Source organism: Oryzias latipes, chromosome 11, assembly GCF_002234675.1.
Source record: "Oryzias latipes chromosome 11, ASM223467v1".
NCBI lineage: Eukaryota > Metazoa > Chordata > Actinopteri > Beloniformes > Adrianichthyidae > Oryzias > Oryzias latipes.
Genome location: NC_019869.2, coordinates 21,278,410 through 21,305,587, shown reverse-complemented (window position 1 = coordinate 21,305,587; position 27,178 = coordinate 21,278,410). Strand labels below are relative to the sequence as shown.

Sequence of the window (27,178 nt, the reverse complement as noted above, 5' to 3'; positions counted from 1 at the left end):
TTTCATCCAAGCCTTTGGTACCATTAGGCTGTATCACTGCACTTCTTTACCTGTGGAAGTTAGTGCTTCAGTGATTGCCTGACTGAAGTTGGTACAAAATGCTGCTGCACATCTTCTAACCCAAAGGAAGCGCAAACACATCTCCCCAAGTTTCATCTCCTTTGATGGTTGCTCACATTTGAGTCTATTTTAAAGATTCTTTCGTTTGTGTTCAAATCCTTAGAAGATTTAGCAACAGCCTTTGTGTCTGAGCCGAAAGTCTCCTTGAGTTTTTTAGGTTGACTGATCGGTTGTTTCTAAGAGCACACCAGACAAAGCGTAAGCTTAGGGTGTTGCAGCGTCTTTAAAACTTTGGACAGATTCTTCATCGCCTATTTTAAGCCTGCTCTAAATATATTAATAAATACATAGCAAAGGGGACTATTTGCAGTTTCATTCATCACATTTGATTTCAACACTATCACATCTAAAGCTAATTTATTCATTTTTTTGTAAAGTGTTTTTTTAATTTTTTTTTTTTTGCATTACATTAGGTTTGTGAATATTAAAGTGATTTATAAATAAAGTTTGACCGGACGATTGTCACACAAGTGGAGAATTTTCCTTTAGATCAAATGAAATTTGTTTGCATCAACGGATTTCAAACCTCGGCGCGTGTTAACTCGGTGTCAACCGACTGAACCCTGTACTCACAAACATCCGAGTCCTTGAGATAACAGATTTTTCATATGATATGTAGACAGGATAATCCACAATCCTTTATCTGATAACTGCAGCTATCCAATAATGAGATTAACGCATGTAGATTCATTTAGTAACAGGAAGTTAAAAGTTTAGTCATTCCATATGTAGTTCACTTAAATGAATCAGAAAATGAAGATGTAGGCCAGGATTTTTTAGTGGTTGCATTTTAATTTGCATGTACTTGATTACTTTCAGTTATCAGATTTTGTGGGCATGTAAACATGCTCAGTGGTTTTGGCAATCACCATTATTTATAAAGCACGCTGAATAAAAGATCAAACCTTGCCACTGCAGTGTGGTGTCTAACTGAGATCAAAGTCTGCTTGAGCATAATGTCGGAGGGTCTGCGCTGCAGCTGAAGGGGGGGGGGGGGTGACTCACTGTGCACTGTCCTTTGTCCCTCCACTGACAACTGAGCTGAATTTCTATCCAGCAGTCTTAATCGTCATGTATCACACATTCTGACCAATCTCACTATAACATGACTGCTGAAGTGCGGAGGCACCCAACTAAGCACATTACAGCAATTAGCCATGCTATCTTGCTGTCAGATAAAGCTTGTTTACTGAACTCACGCTCCTGGTGAGGCTGCTTAAGACTTTGAAATGTGGCACGGGATTGACCTAAGAACCTTAAAGAGCTTTTCATCAACCTGCTTCCTTCAGTTGACCTTCATTTCACCCTGTATCAAGGCAAAGCCATTCAAATGTCAGATTGCACCAAGAGACAAACTGGTTACCCTCTGTTTTCCCTTAAATTGGAGTTGAACTGAAGAAACATGGGGGTGTCGTAGACCACTTAGACGCAGGAATAAATCATGTCAGTCAACAGGTTTTCTGCTGCAAACAGTTTTGTGACTCATTTTTTTAACGGATAAAAAATCTGTAAAAACCTTTACACGCTGCTTCCTATGTGCACCATTAAGGGATGCGTGGTTCTGTCAGGCTGTGGAGGTGGGCGACACACTGCCTTTGATGTACAACAAGAGCACAGCAAAGTGCAGATGAGTCATTGTTCATGATGAAGAGTAGGAAAAATTAGGTATATACTATCAAGCTCTCACTTTTTTTATTCCACTGGAGATACAGGGATGGGTGTTAGTTTCCATTACTGCTTTGTGCTGTCTTTCAGGTAAAGATATGAGGTTCAACAGCATGAACACCCACTGCTGTGCAGATGGAGCCTGATTACACTGATCCACCATCTGAGGCCACACGTCAGTTCAAATACAAGTCTGCTTGAAAGATACAAAAGCCCGGGTGACCGCCGGCTCACGCTGCCTCACTCTTAAACCCAAAACAGACTGTCATGCAAGTCATTATAGCAAGAAAAGACATTTGCATCGTGGTGGTGGGTGGTGGTGATCTTCTTTTGGATCATGAGGATGTGTGATCAGAATTGAAACACACACAACACTACAGGCTTGCTTGGTGATGTTGAGAAACTGTTTTCAACCTGATTCAAAACCCAGAGTCCAGAACTTCAAACAGTATGATGCCAGTTAGGTGTCAGCTGCAGCTGCAGCATCCTTCTTAAAGACTCCCTCCTAAAACTTTTGGAGCTTTCACACCAAGATATTTCAGAAGACAGAGTTCATAAGGAAGATGAATAATTTTTTTTGTTGCTTTCACATACAGTATTCTCAACAGTGACCAAAAATCAGATTTCAATTAGATTACCACAGTTTCATTAGCTGCTTATCTCAAACTGGGAGTTCTTTTTTTTAATTCAAACTGATTTTGTGTCATTTATGCTGTTTAGTCTGGTGAGTGCCCGTGCTTCACTCTGTGGTAAACCTAAGTTCCCTTAAGCCATGGGTCTGCAATCTCAGGCTGTTGAGTCACAAATTCCTCTTTTACCCCCCTCCCCCCATAGTAACTCTCTAGTTGAAGACAATTAAAAGCATATCAACTTTGAAAACTAAGGGTTGCTAAATTAGCATTGGTTTTATAAAGGTTAGTTAAGTTTGTAAATGTATGGCTGATTTGTACCTCGAAGTAAGATTATGGCTACGTTCACACTGCAGGGCTTAATGCTCAATTCCAGTTTTTTGAAAAAAATCAAATTTTTAACTAACTGTTTAAAAACTGTTACCTCAATATTCTTTACTTTTCATAAATCTCTGGGAAATTTCTTCTGAGAGACAGTAAGTGGTGCAGAGGACTTTGACTCTGCTCTCTTGGCGATGTTAATGTCATGATGAGTTCATGTCTTTTCAATGGTTAAATAAGTGGATAGGGATGCTACTACATTGCACTGCTTTGCTTAACAGGGAGCACACAGCATTAGCTTTGTGCTAATGCTGAATTATTGGTAGTAAAGAATCAATGTACCCATTACCAGGTGAGGTTTTTTTATGTAATTAAAAACAAGAGTCAAATATTTGTATACACTAATACAGATCTGCTCCAGAACACCTACTTACGAGAAATTAAATTCTATCTTCTATATTCTGGGCAAAACATGACTGGGTCTGCTGTACAGATTAGCTGTGTACTTAGTTTCCATCAGATGGTGGTTTTTTGTTGAAATTCAAAGTGAATAGATTTGCCTGTCCAACTATTTTTTAACATGAGGTTTCATTACAAGATAGAGTACTGCATAGAAGCATTGGATTCAGGAATAGTCGCTGACCAATAGACTAAATGATCTTACTCAGATTTTTGCTTCAAAGAAAGTAAATCAAGGCTTTTCCTCCATTGCACTATGAAACTTCAATCCAGTGGCAAGAGGCATACATGCCAAGCTAAGCTCACACCAGGCATTCTTGAAGGGCTAAATGGATATTCTTGAAAGTGTGTTTGGCCCACTGTCTATACACTGGTCTATCCCTACTCGATAGTACCACATGTCCACCACCTACAGTTGGAAGAGGCTTGATGGGAAATGTCGAAGTGGTCTAAATCTCTTGAATCGTGCTCCAGGCTTTTTCTTTCACTATTTTTTTCTGATATGCGAAAGACTTGGTGTCATATAATTCTGACTGGGGACAAGCCTCAATTATTAATTTATCCTCTATGATCAAATTTTAAAGGGGTAAAACCTCTGTGAATTCAAAGAGATGCTGTCCAAAAGTCAAGACTAAATTGGAGTACCGGGTTGATCGAAGCTCAAACTGGTTTAACTGTCAATGCACATTCAATAGATATGCATTTTGTATGTAGAGCCCAATGAACTGTCTTAAAAAATGCATAGCGACATGTGAACACAGGAGTTTTGAACGTGGATCCCCAAAACGTGTATATACACTGTACCTACATAGGGTTTTCTTGAAAGCGGTTGCTTGAACACACTCCTTGCCAAGGGTGATGTGAACGTAGCTTTAGGCTCAGAGTAAAGCCTTCTAGCTGGCCCTGGTGTCACAGAATCAAGATCTGAATGGGTTTTGCAACTGTCTGTCTCTTCTCTAATGCACTGACAACCTGCAAGCCTGGATTCTGAAGGCCGATTTCATAGAACCTGACAACACAACAAAGCTTAAATATGATTGGATAAAAATCCTTTATAAACACTAACCATTTTAACAAAAATGATTTAAGATAACACAAAGTGAGCAGACTTTGTTAAATAATTTTTCATAAAGTCAAATAAAAATAAGATGCAATTTTTAAATAAGTTAAGGCCCTGATGATAAGTTATGATGATAAATAAGTTAAGGCTAGTATGTAGCTGCAGTGGAGCACATTCTTAAGTGGGGGGGGGGGGGGGGAGAGTAAAGCAGGAGATTATGGTTACTCAATGTAAATATTTTTAATCAGCAACCGGAACGTAAGACATTTAAAGCTCTGAAATGAATCTTCCTCAGCAAGAGCTCCCAGTTGTCAGGAAAGAGATGGGGATTTAGACACACGACCCCCACCCCCTGCGATTATTTTGTGAGCTAACCCTATTTTGTTGATGGGATTGTCCTTCAGTGACACCAAGGGTGTTTTATTCCAGCAGGAAACGCAACCTACATTTAAATTCCACCTCCGGTGTTAATGTGACACATGTGATGGACATGTTACCATGGCAATGGAACAGCACTGTAAAACAAACAACTGTCACTAAAATGAGGAGAAAAGCCGGATTAGTAAAATGAAACCAAAGCCAGTGTCACATCAGCATAGACGCTGACTGATCCTGAACTGAGCTGACCCCTACTTTTTCCTGCTAGTTACAAGTAAGCGTGTGTGTGTATGTGTGTGTGTCTGCTGCATGCAATCGATAAAGCCCATGACACTGCAACGGTCAATGATCCACCCACCAATTCATGTAATCAAAGCACGCAAATCAACACAGGCTCTAATCTGTAGCACAAATTCAGAACGTCTCAGCTCATGCAGTGTTCACTCCACGTTCATTAGAAAAGCCGGGATAACAATACTTTAAGTAATTTGGCTATGAAAACAGTTAATGTGACTGCAGTTCCTTCTGCACCTTTTTCTCAGCAGTCAACGTAAAGGTCCCATCAGCTCATATTAGCACGCATATAAAGAAAAAAAGATGCACTACAAAAAAGAAAGCCAAAAATATGGTTTCTTTCAGAAAAAAACATTTTGATCAAAAAGGCTCAGCTTTACAAAATGATTTTGGTTTAAAGACCCACTCCAATGATATCTGTGTTTTTGGTGTTTTTACCATGTTCTTGTGGTATTTTTGTAATGATGAAGGACATTAATAAAGAAAATGAATTACTTTCTTTAAATCATGTAAATCAGAAGCCAATAAGAAATGCTTTTTGAAAAGGATTGTTTGTTACGTGACAATTACACAAGGAAGGCCAGAAGCTCCCTGTGCGCGCTCTATTCTTGTAGACAAAAAGATCCATGTACGTCTTTTTTTTTTTCATCTGATCTAGAATCTGGCTGTCACTGTACACCAGTCCTCACAGCCTGAAACTTATTTGCCTAGTGTGCTCCATCCCATGCTTTCCTTGCAGAAGTGGGTTAGCTCATGGTTCAGTGGACTCTAAATGTGATCTCTAAAGCTGCTGAGTTTCCTGAAACTACAACATCCATTTCCCCGACCTTCTGTGATTGCTTGTCAGTGGCTCAAAAGAGCTTAAAGTCACAGAATTGTGTTTTATGAGACAAAAAAATTGTAGAAGAATTTCAATATTTTTCTGAATTAATTTGCAGGAGTAAGTGAAAGGCATGTCAGGGAGATGTGGAGGGGAATCCTCACAGAGTTGAAGGTCAAGGAAGCTCCTGCAAAGCTTTTTGGAGTGTGGTCAGTGAGGAAGAGGATGGTAGGCACCTCCAGACACAAATGGGAAATTCTGGCTTCTACTTGCTGATTTAAGCTTCAGTGACATAACTAGAGTTGCAGGCGGAACTGACCTAATAAGTAGAATCTGACCAGACAGAAACATGAAGCAGTCCAAACTGGAATAAGATCTAAAAAAAAAAATCCTACCATTGTGCATTTATCAAAGATGGATAATATATTTCTAGTTTACTTATGGATAAGAGATAAAGTTTACTTGCCCTTGCCAGCAAAGCATCTCGAGAGAAAGAGTGCCATTAATAAAACCACATTCAGAGGACCAAAAAAGTATGTGTCACCTATTCTCCATATCGTCACGCTTAAAAAGGTAAGAGAGGGTTACTGTGAAAAAAAGAATCTAAGAAAAATCCAGAATTTTTCTTTTTAACTGTCATACATGCTTCACTCGTTACTTGTATTAAAGGCAACTGTTAGAAATGGTTGTCTGTATAAAATACACCTGTCCACACCTTCAAACTGTAACCTCTCCATCGTGAACAAGACCAAAGAGCTGTCAAAGAACACCAGAGAAAGACTGTACACCAAAGCTTCCTCTGCTCAAGCCAGCATATGTCCATTGCCATGGTAACATGTCTATCTGAAGTTTACCAGAGATCATTTTAAGGACAAATAGGGCTCCGACTACAACCCCCGAACACCACAGCCTTTGAGAAGATCTGCATGGAACAATGGACCAACATAGCAGCTGCAGTGGAAGGGCAAAACCAATAATATAACTTGGTCTCTGGGCTGGTCTCATCCTTCTAAAGTTTATTTAACTTATCTTTGTGTGATTTGATTGGCTTTTTTTTGCATTCATGTGTGACTCCTTATGATTCTGACTCATAAATATAAAAAACAAATTTTGATTAAATTGTTTCTTTATCAACTGTATTTGTAGTTAATATTACCTTATTTTAAGTTTTTTGTCGTCTTTAATCGTTACAATTGTAGCACCAATCAGAATTTCTTCAAACTAGTAAACATTTTCAGGACTACATTGTGCTTTGAATATAATAGGGTGAAAGCTAAAAGGTATGGTGTTCCTGTTCAGAGAAAGCCTCGTCATCCTCACTCTTCCAGTCTTTGTCTCTTCTCACCTTGTTCAATGACATTTGAGTATAACTTGCCCTCCCCCAACCTTCCCACCTCATCCTCCCACCAGCATCATCCCCAGCGTCCATTGTTCTCCAGCTCTTTGCTGACTCTATCTTTTTTTATCACTTCAGTTTAATGCAGTTCAGTTGAATAAAATGAATACAAATGAATGTGAAGGTGAAACCAGGGTGGCCAGACACATTTTAATTGGCTTTATCTTTGAAGAGGGCTTAATTTGAGCTTTTTTGAAGTTTGCCAAAAAAATTGCATCTAAACTTGATTGCTAGTAACTGGATATAACACCAACTCACCATGACTCTGCAATTGTGTTTGCAACATGTAAACATTATTGCACAGCAGACAATAATGAAATGTGTTCTGCAGACAGGAAAGTTCAGATTTATTTGATCTTTTCTCCTCTTTCTTAGTTGAACTGTAGGAGTAAGCATGTATAACTGGCACATGGAAAAACGGGGTTCGATTTCCGTGTGTGTGTGTGGGGGGGCTAAAGCTACATCCAGTGTGCATCCTTGGGCAAGACCCTTTGCACTACTGCCTAACTATGTAACCACAAGGCCCAATTCTGGGTCTGCCTGTGCCGGTCCACGGCCCGGATAAAAACAGGGCTGTGTCAGGAAGGGCATACGACATAAAAAGTGTAAATCACTGAAAGCTGATTCACTGTGGCAACCCCTGAAGGGATGAGCCGAAAGGTGAACAACAACAAGTGTAGGAGACATGAGAATTGAACCACCACCCCTTAAAATGTAGTAAGCCATTCTGTCTGACTTCATCATTTTTATACCTATTTTCTCTGACTGCATTAACGTTGCCACAATACCTTCAGGTCTTCCTACCCACATCATGACTTTTGTTGCCTTTTGTAGAGCTAAAGCAGCATCAGAGAGGCAGTTAGATAAGATAAAGCTAAGATGAACTTTATTATTCCTTATGGCAGGAAAATCAAGGCTACAGCAGCATCAGCTTAGAACTGTATCCACAAAAATATAAACATAAGAAATAAGTTCTTGGTGATGATTGTTGGAGACTGTTGGAGGAACAGTCTGTGGCTGAACAGGCTCTTGTGCTGTGGTAGCAGTGTGCAGAGGGCGATTACTGTTATTCTTCCCTAGGAGTTCTCCTCTCTGTCACCAGAGAGTCCATCTTTATCCCACCACAGAGCCAACCTACCTCATCAGCTTTCCTAGCCTGGATGTGTTGCTTTTTTATATTCCTCCACTCCAGCACTCCACACTGACGAAAAGACAGCTGGCAGTGACAAATTGATAAAATATTCAGAGAGGTTTCCTGCAGGTGTAGAATACAGATCATGCAATCTCACAACCTGCTCTGACTTATTCTGCAAAGAGGTGTTCAGTGTTGGAGCCTCAATTGAAGGTGGAACAGGTGATCAAGTCCTAGGAAAAATTGATTTAGTTTTGACCAAAGAGATTTTTGTCACATGGGCATGCAAGGCGTGAACGAACCTGTGACCTTCCAAACAGAGGTCAACTGTGACTCTGTACCACAGCCGCCCATATTACATTCAGGAAAAAGTAGCTCATCTTGAGACCATTAATGTGTCTGTGGGTTTCTCTGTGGATGAAACTCTTTGTCTGACCCAAGCCATCCAGCACACCAGTAAATATGGAGAGGTTTTCCCTGCTGAAATCTTTAAGCAACCTCCAAGAGTGTTCTTCTATGCAGTGAACGTCTTCTGTCTTCTGATCCTATAACCAGAGTACTTGGCCTTGAGAAAAGATGTTCCTAAACAGGTTTTCTTGGCTTCAAGTTTAATCTGTTGAAGCCAATTTTATTGAGAATCTTCTCCTTCTAAGAACATTTGGCTCCTTTGCTGTAATTGTTTTTATTTTTTTAAACTTCTTCTGTCCAGCAGCAGACATATGTTAATGTTACAACAAAATGCAGAGAATATCTTTGAATTGGGTTTGAAACATAAACAATCTGGAGTTCATATTTTATTATCACCCTCAGGTCCGAAAAAGATTTGAGCAACTAAAAGCTGAAAGAGTCAAAGTTTACAAAGTTTCATACAAGCTGAAGATGTATCTTATCACAAGAAAAAACAAATGACTTCTTGTCATTCGACAATTTTTTTTATTTTTATTTTTACAAAAGCTTAACCCCTGACATTGTTGTGGATGAAGAGCTTTACTGTTGTCTATCTGTGTTCCCGTCTCTGCCAGTGTGTGGTCGCCTGAGTTGTAGCTGCTAAATGGACAGGTAGAGCTGCACAGGGCTGATGCTGCCGTTGGCATTTTAACCACGGTCTCCTAATCAGGTCAGGACAAGAGCATCCGAGCCGGTCATGAAAGTGGAGGAGCTGACTTCAGCCTGAGTAGACTTGAAGTCACCTGTGACTCCTCTCCCCCCTTGACGAATCCAGCTTCTGTCACCCCCTCATTAGATTTCGCACAGTTTTTTTACAGCTAAATCCAATAGTGTTGACCCAACTGCTGATGGTCCAGGATGAATCATCCCAGAAGCACAGTCACCAGGGGGGTGGGGGGTGTTTTTTATCTAGACTTTTGTCCTTCGCTCTTCATGCGTCCAGAGTGTTTTCTCTCCCAGCTTCAGTTCAGTCAGACTGTCAATGGGTGAGCTGAATAAAAACGAACAGCCTTCACCTCCTGCTCCGACATGAGAATTACGTTATAAAAATACATAGATGTCTTTTTATAAATAAATATGAGTTTGTTGTACAAAACAACATTTTTTTAGGAAGTTTTGCTTGTGTCAACTCTAAAATTTTGAGCAAAAATAAGCCAAAATAATGTTTGGATGTAATGGATTTGGCTGTGTAGTGAGCTCTAACTTACGTTTTTTTGTTTTTTTTCTTGTATAAAACTAGTTGGCTTAGAAGGAAAGAAATAAAGCTTCAAGTCAACAAATAACCAGATGGATTTTGTGATCTTAACAACATATGGCAAAGCTGCTGATAACACTACTTAACCTCTGTGTGTGGTTTTTCAACTATCAGCCAGTTGAAGAGGAAGGAAATGTCAATAGAATTTTACATTTTCAGAATGTCTTTTGGAAAATCTAGTGTTTTTATTCATCATTAACTGTGGAGTTTAACTGCTTTTGTCAGTCAAAGTTTGCTCACTTTAATCCACGAGACATTTCTCACACACACACACACACACACACACACACACACACACACACACACACACACACACACAAACATGCAATTCAGCTGTGCAGCCTCACACATGCATATACATACACCTACATGTACAAACCCCACACAAACCCCAGCTTTGCAACAAAGTCTTTGTTGTCTTTGCAAGTACTGCTTCAAATGTTTGAACTCTCACAGTAAAATACTCCCACCCTCTTTTAAACCAATCTATATTTTAATAAACTAAGAACTAATTTATGCAAAAAACATCCCAAGAAAAGTCACAGAGAGCTGCTATTTTTCATTCTTTGACATGTATGTTCTTGCATGTTCTTTTGGGTGTTTATGTTAGGAACAAAGAAGAATTTTTCTACCCTCTATGTTAGCCTCACCGGAGTTTTGGCTGTTATTCAGCAATGTTGACATAGGCAACCAAGCAAAATGGTAAGCCAGACCTGTAAGTGGCCCAAATCCTTTGGAGGAGAAATCTATATGTGACCATAGTGATCGTTTACTGTTCATCTGCTGCTTTGCTGGTTCAGGGTTAGAAGAATCTTGGGTATAAAAAATAAATCAGCATCAGTCTGCCAGAGAGGATGCACCATCAAACAGATTTTTGTGCACCAGTCTGCATGCACTGAACATCAGTGCTGACCCAAACATTTGAGTTAAGCACAAAACTGTTGGAAAAAGGTATCAAGTTAGATAAAATTAAATCAAACAGATGAGAAACTGGGCCCATCTGTTCAAAATTCACTTCTGGCTTTATCTAACATTGTCAAATGATGCATTTTATGAGCTGCAGAGTCCACTCTGCAACACCTCAACGGAGCCGTTTGCTCGTGTAGCAACACGACATCCCAAATGAGCCGTGAAATGTCCTCTGAAACGGAGCCTTCCCTCCTCCCGCCTCATCAAAGCTGCATGGATGCACTGAAGCACTGCTAGCCCACGGGTAACTCTGAGAGGGAAAGAGTTCTTCAACAACACCAACAAAAAACGATTTTAAATACCTTTGACTGCCTTAAGTTTTCTTATTTAGTCCATTTAGGTTCTAAATTTTTGGTTTCACTTCTTGACAAAAGCTGGAAAACTGCTCAACCTAAACATACTGATGGACTTCTGTTCCAACTGTTTTTTTTGTTTTAATGGCATATCCTAACATGTTTAACGGAAGATGGCGGTAAAACTGAGTGTAGTTTGCTTAATGGCTACTGTCGTCTGTTTTCTAGGTCCGTGGGGTCGTTGCATGGGCAGTGAGTGTGGACCCGGAGGCAGCCAGAGCAGGGCGGTGTGGTGCTCCCACCCTGATGGATGGACCACTCTGCACACCAACTGTGACCAGGCAGAGCGACCAGACAACCAGCAGGGCTGCTTCCGTGTGTGCGACTGGCACAAAGACCTGTACGGCTGGCAGCTCGGAGCCTGGAATCAGTGTGTCCCGGTGGTGATGCGAAACGGTGGGGGGCAGCGACCAGCTGTGTGCTCGCGGGGGGAGGAGGGCATCCAGACCCGGGAGGTGGGCTGTGTTCAGAAGGCGGATGGAGAACCGGCAGAAGACGCCATCTGTGAATACTTTGAGCCCAGGCCTCGGCAGGAGCAGGCCTGTCTCATCCCCTGTCCGCGGGACTGCGTGGTGTCTGAGTTCACTCCATGGACTTTGTGCTCTAAAACCTGTGGAATGGGCTTACGGAACCGGGTTCGCAACGTTCTGGCGCCACCCTTGTTTGGGGGGTCAGCCTGCCCAAACCTGACTGAATTTCAGACATGTCAGGTGGGACCATGCGAGGGGGAGGAGAGCCTTTACAGCCTCAGAGTGGGTCCATGGGGCCCCTGTTCTGTGCCAAACTCAAGACAAACCAGACAAACTGACAAAGCACTCAAAGAGAACAAGAAAAGATCCAAGGATGCTGACAAATTATCAAGGGAGGGAAAAAATCAGCCCAGGGAGAACAAACAGGTGGTGGGAGTAAACAAACAGATGAGAGACGATGAAAAACTGTACAAGGAGGTGGAGAAGACACCAAGACAGGACGAAAAATCACCAAGAGATGGGAAGAAAGCCTCTGCACCAAACAGAAAACGGATCAAAGCAAAGAAGAAGGCCGACAGGCAAGCAGATCGACCCAGACGACAGAAAAAGATGAAGAACAAGGACAAAAGAGAGAAAAAGAGAAAGGAAGTCAAGGAGAGATTAAGAGAGAGGGGCAAAGTCAAAGACCCTGAGACCAGAGAACTGATGAAAAAGAGGAGGAACAAGAACCGCCAGAACCGTCCCGGAGGAAAGTTCTGGGATCTGCAGGTTGGCTACCAGACCAGAGAAGTGAGCTGCCAGCACAAGAGCGGGAACATGGAAGCTCTGAGGTGACCATCTCTAGCTGTTTCTTCAGAGTTCTCAGCTCATTCGTGCTGAAAGGGTTTGAATCTCCATGTCAACTTCACTTTTACTGCAGACACTGAGCAGGGATTGAACACATTAAAACCCCAAATAAAATAAAAAAGCTTTAAATTCAATAATAATCAATAGTAATTTTTTAATAAATAAGGACGTATCAAATACATGTTCAGAATAAAACCTCTAAAACGTCAGCTTTTTCAGGTATGAGGCTTCAAAATGAATCTAAGAATCCTTTTTTGTTTACTGTCATATTTTCAGATATTTTAAATTCTCTTTTCAATTAGTTAATGTTGTCAAGAGACAGTACACAGGTGATTACAGTAAACCCACCCTAAGACACGGGGACACTGCAGCGCAGCTGTTTTCCAGTCTGCAAACACAGCAATATCCAGTGAACATGAACACCTCTGCAGCCAAATGTAACCTGCAGTGAGATCAGATCATGTCCTGCGTGAGACACAGTCATCCGGATGTACAGATTTTCTCAACTCATTTGAAATAGGATTATTTTCTGGACAAGCCGCATTCAGATTAAAAAATGTGAGAAATGCTGTTTGTATTCACAAAATTACATTATGGTTTCACAAATATCCTTTAGTTTAAGGAGCTTTTGAACAAACCTGTCTCCAGTTTGGATGACTCATAAACTTCTACAACACAAGTAAACACAAGTAAACATGGTTTTCTATCTAAAATAAGCTTCTCATTTGGCGTGCATTATATTGTAATTTTTGCTGCATGAAACCAGAATTGAGTCATTTGATCAGCATGTCACCGTAAAGTATGGTGGTGGACGGCTGGTGATTCTGGCTTGGTCTGGACTCATAACTGTAAAGCTACATCTAAACCACCTTTGGAGGCACATTTTCAAACAAATTCAATGAAAAGTCAATGTGAACATATGTTTCAGGCTTCCACATTAAAACTATAGTGTCCATGTGTTGCTATGGAAGTTTCCACAACCATTTTTGGGCTCTACGTTCGAAATGTACATCCATTGACCAATTAGGGACTCCGGTAGTGAGGTATGGATGCCGTCCCTTTTAATTCACAGAAGAGCCGACCATTTGAAAATTGATCATGGAGGAGAAATTAAAAATTGCGGTTTTTGCCTGAACACAATTATATGACACCAGGTCTTTCATATATCGCAATAGAGCTGTAAAAGGAAAAAGCCTGGAGCAAGACTCATAAGATTTGCACTGCTTTGACGTATCGCACCAAGCCTCTGCAGGTGGCGGACATGCGCTGTAGAAAAGCCCCTCAGTGTTTGTCCAGTGTGAACACCATGGGCCAAATGGTCTATAAGAACATTGGCACATTCTATGACGCGCGTTACATGTCCTGTGTGAACATGGTATAAGATTTCCTACTGCAGAATCTTGAATCTTTGAAGAGCCTTCACACAGCAGAAATGTGTGGCTCCACCCTTCTCAGGGTGAAGCTGGCTGACTTCAAGGGTAGAGACTTTTCTGCTGCTGTACTTATTCTTTGAAGTTCTCCATCAACAGCTCTGTTGTCCCTGAATGCATCATTTGGAAAGACTGCTGTCCTACCAATTAAAACAATATTGTGCAGAGAGCAGCAAAACTTTAGTGAAAAAGAAAGAAAGAGATCCGAGCTGTTTTTCCCTCTAAGGGAATTTCTGTCCTCTGATTTAATACAAAGGATTGGCTCTTGGAGCTGGATCTTTTCAGCACGACACATCGCCAGCCCAGAATAATGATGAACTTCAGCTGACACTGAACCCTGCTGATTATTTTTAACTACTTGTGTGTACGGCTGGTGGAAGCTGAATGAAGCTGACACGGCATGAGCAGCGTTTCACACACGAGCTCAGAGCTGCTCTGCTGTTGTGAGCTGCCGTCCTGATTCTGTCTGAGAGAGCCGGGTCGACTCAGAACCAGGCCAGCGAGCAGCGTTGCCGAGACCTGACCACAACCCTGCCAGACACAAAGAGAAAAAGCTTGACTCTGGGAGCACGTTAACACTCACAGATTACCGGGAAGCCGCTGTAATGTAATCTAATTCCAGAAAAGGATCACTGTGTGTTTGTGTGAGTACCCAGCAGTCACGTTCACACCTACATGCACTTAGGTGTGCACACACATGCACATACTCAGAGGATTATAGCAAAAGTGAGTGCCTAAAGGATCACTGCACTTCTGAAAATTAAAAAATCAGTTTTTAGCAATCTGATTTTCAGCTATATTCACGTTATAGACTGACACCTTGGGACAGGTGTTTCCCACCTCTGCTTAAACAAACAAATAAATAGATCCATAGAGTAAGATCATAAAATATTGGACCTTCAAAAAGAAAAAAAACAGACTGATAAGAACTAATCGAAAATTTAGTGCTGTTGAAGATCAAACAAACACATAAAGTCTAGTTTAAGACTATAAACAGAGCTGTTATTATTTTGAATTCTCTTCTTGATAATCCCATCAGCCTTCTGCAGCACATGCCTGCTCCATGGAGAGCTGACGCATCTGCTCACCTATAATCACAGTTCTCATGATCAGTCTGCTTTGGCTGAAGATGAAGACGTTTTATTTTTGTTAGAGATATTGTGTCAGTTGTGCACTAAATCCAAACACTCTAGACTTACAGCTGGGGGGGGGGGGGGGGGGGGGGGCTTAACTTTGGCTCAAAATGCAGATGACTATATCTTGTTCAAGCTTTAAAAGTCTAACAATTGATTTCACTCTCACCTGTAAGAGAATAGGTTCATTTGTGCTCCATGCAGCATTCGCGTTTTTAGGAATCTCTCAGAGAAAAAAGTGTAAAATTTCTACCTGGTTTACTGGATGACAGCTGTGTTGTGTGTCTATTTTTCTTACAGCATGTGCTCTCAGGAGATGCTGCCAGTCACCTTCCAGGCCTGCGTCGTTCCCAGAGACTGCGATGTGACCGAGTGGTCCGAGTGGTCAGCCTGTTCCAAGGAATGCTACGACCCCAACACCCCCGGTGGGGGCCAGCGCACCCGAACAAGGAGAGTGAGCCAGTTCCCTCTGAGTGGAGGAGCAGAGTGTCCGGAGCTGGAGGAGAGTGAGCCGTGCAGCCCTCAGGCAGACACGGCGCCCACCTGCACACTGTGAGCATATTTAGAAATGCATGCACTTGTAGACAAATAGATCAATATTTACGTCTTTGTTTTTCTCGTCCAAGCTGGCATCTGGCTCAAAATTGTACAGCTGGATAGCTCCAATATTGCTCACTATTTTTGTTGCACCAGTAATGTTTGGTTAGTGGTGTAAGAGGCAGAAATAGATGGATTAGGGGAAATGGGGGAGGGTATTCTCCACCTTTAACAATCCTGCCTACAACTCAGAGGTGAATTTCCGCAGAAAACTATGTCCCAGAAAATTACACAGTTTTTTTTTATTTTGGCTAAAAAACTGTGTCATCAAAATAAAAAGACTACTAGGAATGCTTTTGTTAAAGTGAGAAAAATCCCAAAGACAGGGTTTCTTAGGGATTGCATGAGTGAAATGCAGTTAGGAGCTCCTCAAAAGATCAGCCACAGCTCTTAGACAAACTTATGAGCGTTCATGTTCTCATCTTGGTCTACTCTCAATCGCACTTCAATGCCAGAGATGGGCCGGCCATTTAACCTTCTCCTGACACATAAAATAAAAGAAGAACAGTTTGAGGGATTTACAGATCTACAGAGAGCAAAGCGTTGTTTTTCACAAAAGGAAACTGAAACATTTTTAGACATTTTAGAAACCGCTTCATGAAAAACTTTGACAGTTATTACCAACACTCCCAGCTCAGTGAGCTCCCACAGTGGAGTTCCTTTTAGTTTAATAATTGCTTACACCGTTTCAGGCATGCAGACTCCTTGGGTTCGTTGGTGCAACAGTAATGAAGATTGTGTCCTCTGCTTGCTTGGGTGACAGTTAATTGTCCTTATCAACATCCCAGAGAACATTCAGCTCCAACAGGAAGAAGGAAACCCACCACTTGTTGGATTGTTAGATCCAAGTAGTCTGAATTTTTTGACAAAACACACAGTCTGATGTGGACGAAAGCTCCAAACTAAAATGATGAAGAGATTAATCTTTCATGTCTTTCATGTCATCTCATCATGTCTGCAGCTTTAGGTTCAGCTGAAAGTTAATTGTCTCGTTTTTTCATTGTTAGAAACACCTGGAAGACCACTGAGTGGACGGAGTGCAGGGTGGATGCACTGCTGAGCCAGCAGGACCGTCGTCGTGGAAACCAAACTGGTTTGTGTGGAGGAGGGATCCAGACACGCGAGGTCTACTGTGTGCAAGCTGGTGCTGAAATGCCCTCAAACCTGAGGACTAAAGACGGTAACATTCAATTAGCGCTCACCTGCTGTGCGTCCTTTACTCTTTCAATTATTGACAGAAATTTTCTCCCTATTTGAACAATTAAAAAACACTGAAAATGCTCCACCTTAAAATAATAAGTAGCAGCTATTCAATGTCTTTGTAGTTTCAGCATCGTCTATCTGTCCTTTAATTGACTTATAGTTCAGAGGTGGGACCCAACTTCTTTGATGTTATACTGATATTGTCTTAATTTTCTTGTCACTTCCCTTTTTTTGTTCAGATTTTTTCCTCTTTATATTGTTAAAAGTGATTTGTGTGAACATGACTCTGCTTTGACTTTTAATGTCAGCTCCGAAAAGGAGCCTGGAGGTCTGCGGCTTGTGCGTTCCGTGTTTTAAAAATTGTCATTTTAAATTTGAACAAAACAACAGACATGCATGCAGAAGCTTCCATAGACTTAAACCTCTTTGAAGCTCAGAACTTTTTTTGCAGGGGCACACACATAAACACAAGAGAAACGCAAGGCATCTGTAGTGAGCATGAATCAAGGAACACCTGAGCATGTCTGCTGGAGAGACTGATCGCCAACCTGACATACTGCTAGAATAAATCATCAGATAACTGACTGTTCTTCCCTTTCCACATGTGTCTGTTATGATTAATGTGATCTTTTGTGTGACACTGCAGCACTGCGACCAGTGGATAGTGAGCTCTGCCAAGGCATCCCGCCAAACACCACCCAGCTATGTCACATCAACTGTCCTGTGGAGTGTGAGGTGTCGCCATGGAGCGCCTGGGGGCCCTGCACCTTTGAGAACTGTCAAGACCAAGCCACCAAGAAAGGTATAAAAATATCAGACCATGATTTGGTGTCTACTTCTTATGCATGTGGGTATGCAAATCTATCATGCCATCAAGGGGGAGAAAATGCTGAGATCTGAGGAGCTGCACAGATTTCTTATACGTTAATGAAACCACAGAGGCTTCGTGGTGGCATTTTAACAAGAATCTGCTAACAGTTGTTTTGCCACTTCTGATGTCTGACTTTCATTTGTGACTTTTTTAACAGCCACACTCATTAAAAGCAGGGATCTTGACTGTGGTTGAAGCAGAGGACTGCTGTCAGGATTTTTAGGGTGGAGCTTATGAAGCACCAGTTTACAGTGTTCTGTTGTCCACAGAGCCAGTTTAAAAAAAAAAAAAAGTAAAACATTGCTTTTATTATTTTTCCAATGCTTCAAGAAGCTTGTATCAATGATTTTGTATCTTTGTCAATGATGACAATAATATTGACTCAGAAATTGGAGCCAAGTGGGCGGGGGTTGCTGGTTGGGCAGTTGGCTACCCCAACAACAGAATTTTGGAACACCTGATTATAAATAATTTTATTATTAATTAATCAAATAAATTGATTGTTGATTACTTTATAATCTAGGAAACTACTTGTGGACTTTGTTTTATTTAAAATTCATTTTTGCATCATCATCTGGACAAAACTAAGCAGTAAGAGGTGCCCTTTCCCTCTGACATGATCGTTATTATCAGTCATTATGAAAATTAGCTTATGTATCGCTTTTATCCTCTGCAGATTAGTTCTAATACACCAGCACGGGCAACCATGACAACATCACTTGTAAATTTAATAGTCCACTTTTTAAGGAAATAAATTAAAACGTTTGAAATTACAAATAGACATACTAATAATTGATTTAATATTAGTTTATTTTGTGATCAACCATGGTAAGAACAGGAAAATGCCCTTCAGGGTTTCCATCATTAGAAATTAATAGAGTTAATCGTCCATTTTCTGATAATGGACACCTCTTCGGGCATTATCCCTTACATATTTTACAGTGAAAGTGGGGCTTTTTTGTGTGTTTTTGGTGTCCTGACCTGTCTGCTGTGTGATGCAGAGCATCCTCTTCCCTGTGTGCAGCAAATGAGGGGATGTCTGACGGAGTTCACACACCAAAACCCTCTCAAATACATGTCATCAGCCCCAGATTAAACGTTGTTTTTTCACCAGTCAACACAAGGGTGATTGAAAAGTGGGAAAAGATTCCCCCCTTCCCCATGGGACCTGCAGTCAGACCCAGGTCCTTATTGTATCTTCTGTTAGGAGCAGGAGTGGGGTGGGTGGGTGGGGGGGGTTAAGGACTGAGTGACCTTGTCTCAGAGTCACACCCATCCATGAATGGTTTAGGAAGGTTTTATATTTCATGAAGCCACCTTAATCTCTGTGGGGTGCTTTGTTTTAGCAGCTTGTTTTGCATCAATTAAGTTCAGAATGAGAAAACAGGTGCATGTTTAAAAAAAGCACAGAAAATAATAAAAAAGATGGGTTTCACGTTCAAGTGTTTTTTTCTTATATTTTTAAATTTACTCTGAAATTCTCGTGGCAGGCTTTAAACTGAGGAAGAGGAGGATCATCAATGAGCCCACAGGTGGGATGGGAAACTGCCCCCACCTGGTAGAAGCCATCCCGTGCGATGACCCCAGCTGCTTCGAGTGGCTGGTGGTTAAATTGGAGGAGTGCGTTCCTGACAATGACAGAGAATGCGGTCCAGGGACTCAAATTCCACAAGTCCAGTGTGTCAACAGCGAAGGTGAGGAGACACAAAGAAGAGAAGCATCTGTGATCGAGGGGTGGGGGGTTCTGAGGGGGTTTTCAGTCTGAGGGGGAGGGGGATTACTGCGAGAGGACAGATGCTGACAGATAGAAGAGAGCTGAAAAGAACAGGTCAACACAATTGAGATAGCATTTCTTTTGGAAAGTGTTGTCCTTTTTCTGAAAACGTAATTGCATGAAAAATGAACAGCTATCATTTCTGTACAGAAAGGCATCAACAGTGTGTCCAAATAAAGATCCAAGTGTCAATATAGAGAGGTCAACAACTTAGTATTTTCTTGACTGCAAACTGGTGGGAGCTCTGCAGGTTGGATTGCAGGCTGTCAAGGTTCAAACCAGATAAAAGTGAAGGTAGTAGGTTTGTTTTGTGCTACAACATGGGTGGAGTGTTTGTCTTCATGCATTCCTCTACCCATCAGGTTATGGTAAATGCTGATGAAAACTTTGAGAAGATTGAGAAAAGCAACAGACAGCATTTCTCTGGAGCAATCTCCCACACTGATGCCAACAGGGTTGAACCTTAAAGACTCACCTCAACGAAAGTTGTTTTTGGATGTTTTTAACATGTTCTTAAGGCATTTGTCTTACGATGGCAAACATAAAAAAAAAGAAAATTAAGATAAAAATTGTATTTCTGAGTATTTCTACGTATTTGTTAATCCAAATCCTTGTGAATCAGGAGGAGTTGGAAAAAGTTTGTAAGTGTGATGTAGAAGCTACTACTACTTTATAGCCACAAACTCCCTGCTCTGCTCTATTCTGATGCATACACTTGTAGACGCCTACCCATGTATGCCTTGGTTTTCTTCCTCTGAGCTGGCGCCAACAGACCCCGCCTACAACTCAAAGTTGTAGGCCAACTACTACAATGAACTACTGCTGCTCTGCAGAAACTTTGCCCTAAAAAACAGGTTTTTGGATTTTGGCTTTATTGGAATAATCAAAATAAAAAGACCACTGGGAACACTTTAAAAAAAGATTTCCATGGAAAAAAAAAAGTTAATTTCTTTAAGAATTTACATACTTCCACAGACATATATTGGTAATCTTGTAAAAATGTAAAAACACTCTCTAAACCATCAGCGTTCAGTCAGAAGCTTCCTCCACTCTGCTGGAAACAGAGAAGATCCTTCCAGCCTGGAGGAATCCATAACAACTCTTCAAATCTGACAGAGTGGCAGCATCCACAGCTCAGGAACATGAGAGCAGGCGAGTGCTTGAAGCTTTGGAACGGAAACTGAGCCTCACAGAGCTGGACAAAAGAGGACTGCATGATAGTGTCCTGACTCCCTCCCCATTTGGATCAACAAAAACAAGAAGATGACTAAAAACCCTCATGATGGCGCTTTGAGTTAAGTCAGATTGTGATCTGGGCTCCTCAATATTCTGCTGGTTGGGGGTTCTGCTTTTCTAGAAATGCATTTCTTCATGAGTTAAACAGATGGGGGTTCAGTGGACAGCATTTTCTAAATAAGCATATTGTTAGATGTTTTTAGTACACTTCCTCAGATTACTGTAGCTGAACTGAGAAGAAGTTTACCGGTACTCTTCATACCTGAACCTCTGAAAGCTGTAAGACAGAGCTTGTCTTTATCAAATTGTGCTGCTCTCTGTCTCAAGAAGCTCTCAGTGTGAAAGCTGCCCCATCTTCCCTCCCCAGCACCAGACGTGTATATTACATTAGGGTAAATGTTCTTCACTCTCCGTCTCAGATTCAGCTTTCGTTTCCCGTCAGCACAGTGTCTCCAGTCTGAGAGCATGTCTTCTCTGGAAGCAGAAGAATCAACAGGGCTCTTCTGTTTCTGAAGGACTAAGAGGGAGACTTTCAGGACAAATGTCCATATTTATGGATATAACTTTCCCAAGCATGAACTTTTTTGTCCTTTTTGATAACAATGTTTTGCTTGAGGATTTTGTCTTTTTTCCAATTATTTTTAATGAACAATCCCTTGATTGTTGCCTGATTGTTTTTCTTTTCGTTTTTGTATTTCAATTTGACCACATTTCAAGTATTTTAATATTTGTAAAAATTTCTAATACATTTTTTGGTTTCCTATTTTTATTCACATATAAAGTCCAACTCTAATCCTCTTTTGATTAATTCTAAAAGTGTTCCCAGTGGTCTTTTAATTATGATTGTGACATTTTTAGGCAAAAATAAAAAACCTGTGTCATTTTCTAGGACAAAGTTTGTGCAGCACAGAATAAGTTGATCTGAAACTTGCCAGTGAGTTGTGGGAGGAACCAATGATGTGGAAGTAAGCTTCCGCTGAAATACCATTACATCTCTAAGTATTTACACGCTGTCTGGCTTAGAGTCCCTTACAATCCCAAGCTAACATTAGCAGAGCAACAAAAATGGCGAACAATATTGGAGCTACGCACAGTTTTGGGCCAGGTGCCAGCTCGGACGAGGAAAATTAAATTAAGTTTGGCACGCCCATTTCAGTTCCTGCATTTCATTCTCAGAGCTTTCTCAAAACGGATCTGCTCCTGATTCACCACAATTTGAATAACTCAGAAATGCAGTTGTGAGCCTAAATTCTTTTATATATGTCCTCCATTTTCAGAAAAATTAGAAATTAAAAACACTAAAAACACACTTTTCATTGAAGTGGGTCTTTAAGTTTATTTCATTTGTTTACGTTGCTGTAAAATCTGTCTCATGCAGCTGTGTTCTTCACTAACCCTATTTAAAACATCAGTGGGTTCCAGTTTTAGCCTTCTCCACATCTTATAATAGATGAAGCTATGAAGCTGTTCTTAAGAGCAGAATCACTGTCATGAAAACCGACAAACTCAGTAGTCAACCCAGTCCAGTGACGAAATACGCTCCATGTGTATGGCACCCAATTTTTTATGACTGCAGATGCAACAAAGCAGTGACTCCAAGTGAATTTAACTTCAACACCTGTTTCCTTGCAGGTCTCTTTGTAGAGAAGCAGCTTTGCCGTGATGCCATCCTTCCTATGCCAACTATCTGTGAGGTGCCTTGCCCCAAAGACTGTGCCTTGAGCCCCTGGACCCAGTGGTCACCCTGCTCTCATACCTGCTCTGGGAAAAATGCAGAGGGAAAGCAGACCCGAGTGCGTTCCATTCTCGCTTACAATGCAGGGGAAGGTAAGAAAGTTCATGCCTTTATCAAGCACATCAGTGCAGTTTAGAAAGACATTCACCAGACTTCTGGATTTGGATGAAGTCATTTGGTGAAAGGAGAGTACACAGGTGCACGAGACCCTGACACAGATAACCTTTCTCTCCCCTAATGAACCAAAGTTTTCTTTTTTCTGTCCACGAACCCTTTAATAATGCATTCTTCACCTTGCTGTGGGTTTTTTAGTGCTACAAAAGGGTTTTTATGCTGCTGGACAGCAAAGACCGTGACCGTGGTGCAGTCACGGCCATGAATGGGAACTATTGTAGTTAGTCAGAACAATCACACAAAAACTCACTGTGCTGATATACCAAAGATTTAAATTATGTACATAAATAAAACTGAGTAGACAGTCACCTTTGATACCTTCTGATGCTTTGCTACTTGTCTTCTGAACAGTACTGGCTGGGGGCTTCTGTGGCTCAGCATGCTCAGCAGGATGAGTGATATGTTGGCTGCTGTGATGGGGTCTGGGCCTCTACAAGCTTGTTGAGCCATTACAAACCATCAAATCACTGAGCATGCTCAGAGGGTCTCCTGTGTTACGACGTTCATGCCCGGTTTGGCTGAAGCAACATTTGATGCTTCGTTCACACCGCCCTCTGAAATGTGTGTTCAAGCAACCGCTTTCAATGAGGAGTTTACATTAACGTGAATTTTGACCAATCAGGGACTCGGATTTGCCAGTGACATATTGATGACTCCCAGTTTAATTCACAGAAGTGCCAACCGTTAAAAAAATTGGTCATGGAGGTTAAATTATTAATTGTCAGCAATTATTAACTGCAGAAATTATATGACACCAGGTTGTGCCAGTGTGAACACTGTATACTTAACACGTGTTCAAGGATGCATGTGATGAATGCGGTGCTTAGGACTTTGAGAGGTTTTCCAGAAAGCCTTTTACTGTCTCCTCCAGTTGACTCATCAGACAGATATCTGTAATTTTATATGTTTCGGATGAATGAGGCACGTGAGGGAATGATATGTTTGCCAATAGATACTTGGTTTTTTGAAGGCCTTACACTTTATCATCTCATAAAAAATCTTCATTAGTTATAAGAGTCAGTGATTTCTTCCACATTTGTACGTCTGAACAATTACTTTTGAAGCTACACATGCTGTTGTGTTAGCGTGAATTACTTGAAGCTTTTATATGAATCAATTTATTAACCAAAGACACTAATGTGAGGATGCTGGTTGCCATGTCAACCAGAAGTGTTGCTAAAAAGTTCTTAGTCCTTTGTATTCTGCAACCGTTTAACTTCCCTTTAAAAAAAAAAAGCAAAGTTTTGTCTTTCAAGGGCAGTTAAAAGAAGAAAAAGGTGTTCAGTTTTAAGATAGTTTACCTTTCCTGCATGTGCACTAATTGTCCTGTCTTCCTCTGCAGTGACAGGTAAAATTGTGGCATGGGTCACTGTGATGCAGGGTAAGATGTAACTACAAAACGTACTGCACTGGCTAATGGAAAATGATGGCTTTAATAGATGCGCAGTTTCTTTTCTTTACTTCTCTTTAAGGTCCGTCACTGCTTACTCTGATTGATCCAATATTCGGTATCTTTATATTTAGTGTATTTCCATTTGTAGCTTTATTCTTGCCAATATAGAAATTGGTTTCCCTGTGCTTGTTTAGATAATTATATAATATTTAAAAACACTGAAACAAAAACTATATCCCATAAAAAGTGTCGTAAATTAATAGTTCAATTTTTCAAACTGAATAACTTAAGTAGCTTAGATCCCACTACTATCTTGATGTACCTTTGTAGACCAACAATCCCAGTCCAGTATTGACCAAAGAAATCCATAATCACCTCTTTAAGATATATTGTGTGGATCTGAAACCATCTTTCAAACCTCAAGAAAACCCTGTTTGATTCACTTAGCTTGATTCCAAAGGAAGACAGACCAAAGGGGAACCAAGACGTTCAAGTTCTAACAGCATCAAGTGTACTGGAAGCACAATGAACCATCTTAAGTTTAATTGGTGTAATAAAATATTAGTCTTCTCTTAGTATTCTCCTTTGGTCTGGTGTTCTTAGCCATCTTTGATACAAGTGATGCTGGTGTCAGCGCTGAGATGGTTAGCTTTTATGTTTTCAAGCAAGAACACTAATTGAGGTCCTCCTTCATTTCATTCTGTTCTCCAGGAGGAGTCCAGTGTCCCAATGCTAGTGCTCTCCAAGAGGTGAGGAGCTGCAATGACCATCCCTGCACTGTTTACCACTGGCAAACTGGTCCGTGGGGGCAGTGCATCGAAGACTCTTCGTTCCCCTACACTAACGTGTCAGTGGGCGTCACGCGAACGGACGATGGATCCTGTGCTGTGGGGATGCAGACCCGCAAAGTCATCTGTGTTCGTGTCAATGTGGGACAAGTTCCACCCAAAAAGTAAGATTTACTATAAAATGGTCAATTGTGAATGGCATATATAGGTTTAAGTCAAAGTCACATTTACCCACACACACAGACATTCACACACTGATGCTGACTCAGCTGCTGAACACTGGCGTCAACCTATAACCACCAGGAGCAAAGTGTGGTTCAGTGTCTTGCCCAAGGACACTTCAGTCAGACAACTCATGCAGTAAGATATTTATTTTCACATTCTTTTAGTTTGGCATAAGGCTCCGTACAATTATATAAGACAAGATCTCCATAAAAACTTTAGGGTAATAACTACTCCTAACGAAGCTCACAGGTGGAAGCCGGGGAGGAGGGTGGGGCGACGATCGTGCGGTAAAGGAAGAGAATGAACAACTTGCAGATGGACTTAAACAGGACGCTAACAACTGATTGCCCAGGTTTGGCTGTCTTTGCATTCTTTGCCCACATTTACCAAAACCCACATTTACCACAACTCTTAGAGGTTTCTGAATTGCCATGGACAAAAGCTTCTGTGAATGACTGACGTTTACAATGAAGTGTTTATTGTTGCATTTATAATTCTCTAAAACCCTGAGAGATAAAAACTTCAGGTTTGTGTGATGACATGAGCAACATCAGAACAACAACGTAGAGTCTGAGTGACTCTGCAGCTGGTTCTAGTTCTGCTCCAGGATTTCTCCTCTTCAATGGGAGTTGTTGCTGTGCAGGACAGTACTCTTTTTTTTTAAAGTGAAATTTGCTGCACGGTGGTGCAGTGGTTAGCGCTCTTGCCTCACAGCAAGAAAGCCCCAGTTCAAGTCCTGGCTGGGGGACCTGAAACATGCGTGGGTTCTCTCCGGGGTCTCCGGCTTCCTCCCAGTTTCCAAAAACATGCTTCATAGGTTAAATTTCAGAAATGTAGTTAAAGGAATACTGTCTGAAGGAGTGAAATAAAACATTCAGGATTTATTTAAAAAAAGTATCAGTAGTTTGTCTGGATTTCTATGCTTGGCAATGTTTTCTCAAGTTTTTAATCTGGAGGGGCTGGCTTATTGTCATGACATGTAAAAACATGTTCCTTGGTTGTGCTGGTGTCATTGTTGCTATGTTTTTGCTCTCATGCTGTTTGTGATACTTTATGTTTTGGTTGTCTGCTGCTGGTGTCTGGTGGAGGTGTTCACTGTGAGACTGATGAGGCGCAAAGCTGCCGGCCAACTGTTCTAGCATCTGCGCGCCGTTCCTTCCTTGGAGGTGTCTTCAGGGAACATGAATTATCTGTTAATTTATTCATCACAACAGTCTCATTGTTCTTGCCAAAGAGGAGCATTAAAGAGTGGAACCCCACCAGGGCCCCATGCTGCAAATGGGAAATAATCCTTGTCTTTATTCCTGCGTTTACTCCGTGTTCTGCTGTTTCACACTGAGCAGTGAGCCTGCTGGTATGGAACACATTTGCACATCAATGTAGTCGGGCAAATATTGTGTTGAGGTATTTGTGAAAAAGAGATTTGTTTTATTCTGATGAATATGTGGAAAATGTCAATTTAATGTCATAGTTTTTGTCCTGTTTCAAACATAATTTTTACAGTACTGAGTCACCATTTTATTTAAGACTTACTAAACCTGAACTGTGAAAAAAGAGGGTTCTAAGATGCTATCGCAATGGAAACAACAAGATCCAGGCCATTACCAGCTATGCATTGAAAGTGATAAGATGCCTGCTGACATTATATACAGACTAAATTGGAGATTAAAGAGTCCCTGACATCAAAACCAGGAAACTAGTCACTGTGCATTGTGGGGACACCTTGAGGCTGTATTAAAAGTGAAAAGCAAGGGGTAGAGTGATAGACTGCCCAATCAGGATGATACAGCAGAGTTCCATCAGGACATTAGCAAGATTGCAAACAGTGGTAGAGAGCTTAGTAAATAGCTCAGTTGGCAAAAATCGAGGAGAGCAACAAGTGTTGAATAGACTGGAAGACGAGCATCTGTACGGTATGTTCTACCAGCACATGCAAGGGAAGGTTCATATCAGGGAATCATACTGTGTCTGGAAATTAGTGGACTTAAGGACAAAAAATAGTAAA

General features: G+C 41.1%; 1 protein-coding gene across 4 annotated transcripts in view; it reads left to right on the top strand.

Annotated features, from left to right (window-relative positions):
• Window positions 1-27,178, top strand: part of LOC101170357 (thrombospondin type-1 domain-containing protein 7A) — a 55,489-nt gene that overhangs the window by 9,314 nt on the left and 18,997 nt on the right. For 2 of the 4 annotated variants that reach the window (XR_002291214.2, XM_020707283.2), the window contains exons 2-9: window positions 11,467-12,598; window positions 15,478-15,729; window positions 16,782-16,954; window positions 17,624-17,779; window positions 19,339-19,542; window positions 22,491-22,685; window positions 24,110-24,148; window positions 24,872-25,112. Coding sequence is in view for 2 of the 4 variants with exons in the window: in XM_020707283.2 (XP_020562942.1) it covers window positions 11,467-12,598; window positions 15,478-15,729; window positions 16,782-16,954; window positions 17,624-17,779; window positions 19,339-19,542; window positions 22,491-22,685; window positions 24,110-24,148; window positions 24,872-25,112 (2,392 nt within the window). In the remaining 2 variants the exon portion in view is untranslated. The remainder of the gene's footprint in view (window positions 1-11,466; window positions 12,599-15,477; window positions 15,730-16,781; window positions 16,955-17,623; window positions 17,780-19,338; window positions 19,543-22,490; window positions 22,686-24,109; window positions 24,149-24,871; window positions 25,113-27,178) is intronic. The other 2 variants (XR_909620.3, XM_011481156.3) reach the window with 1 other exon arrangement.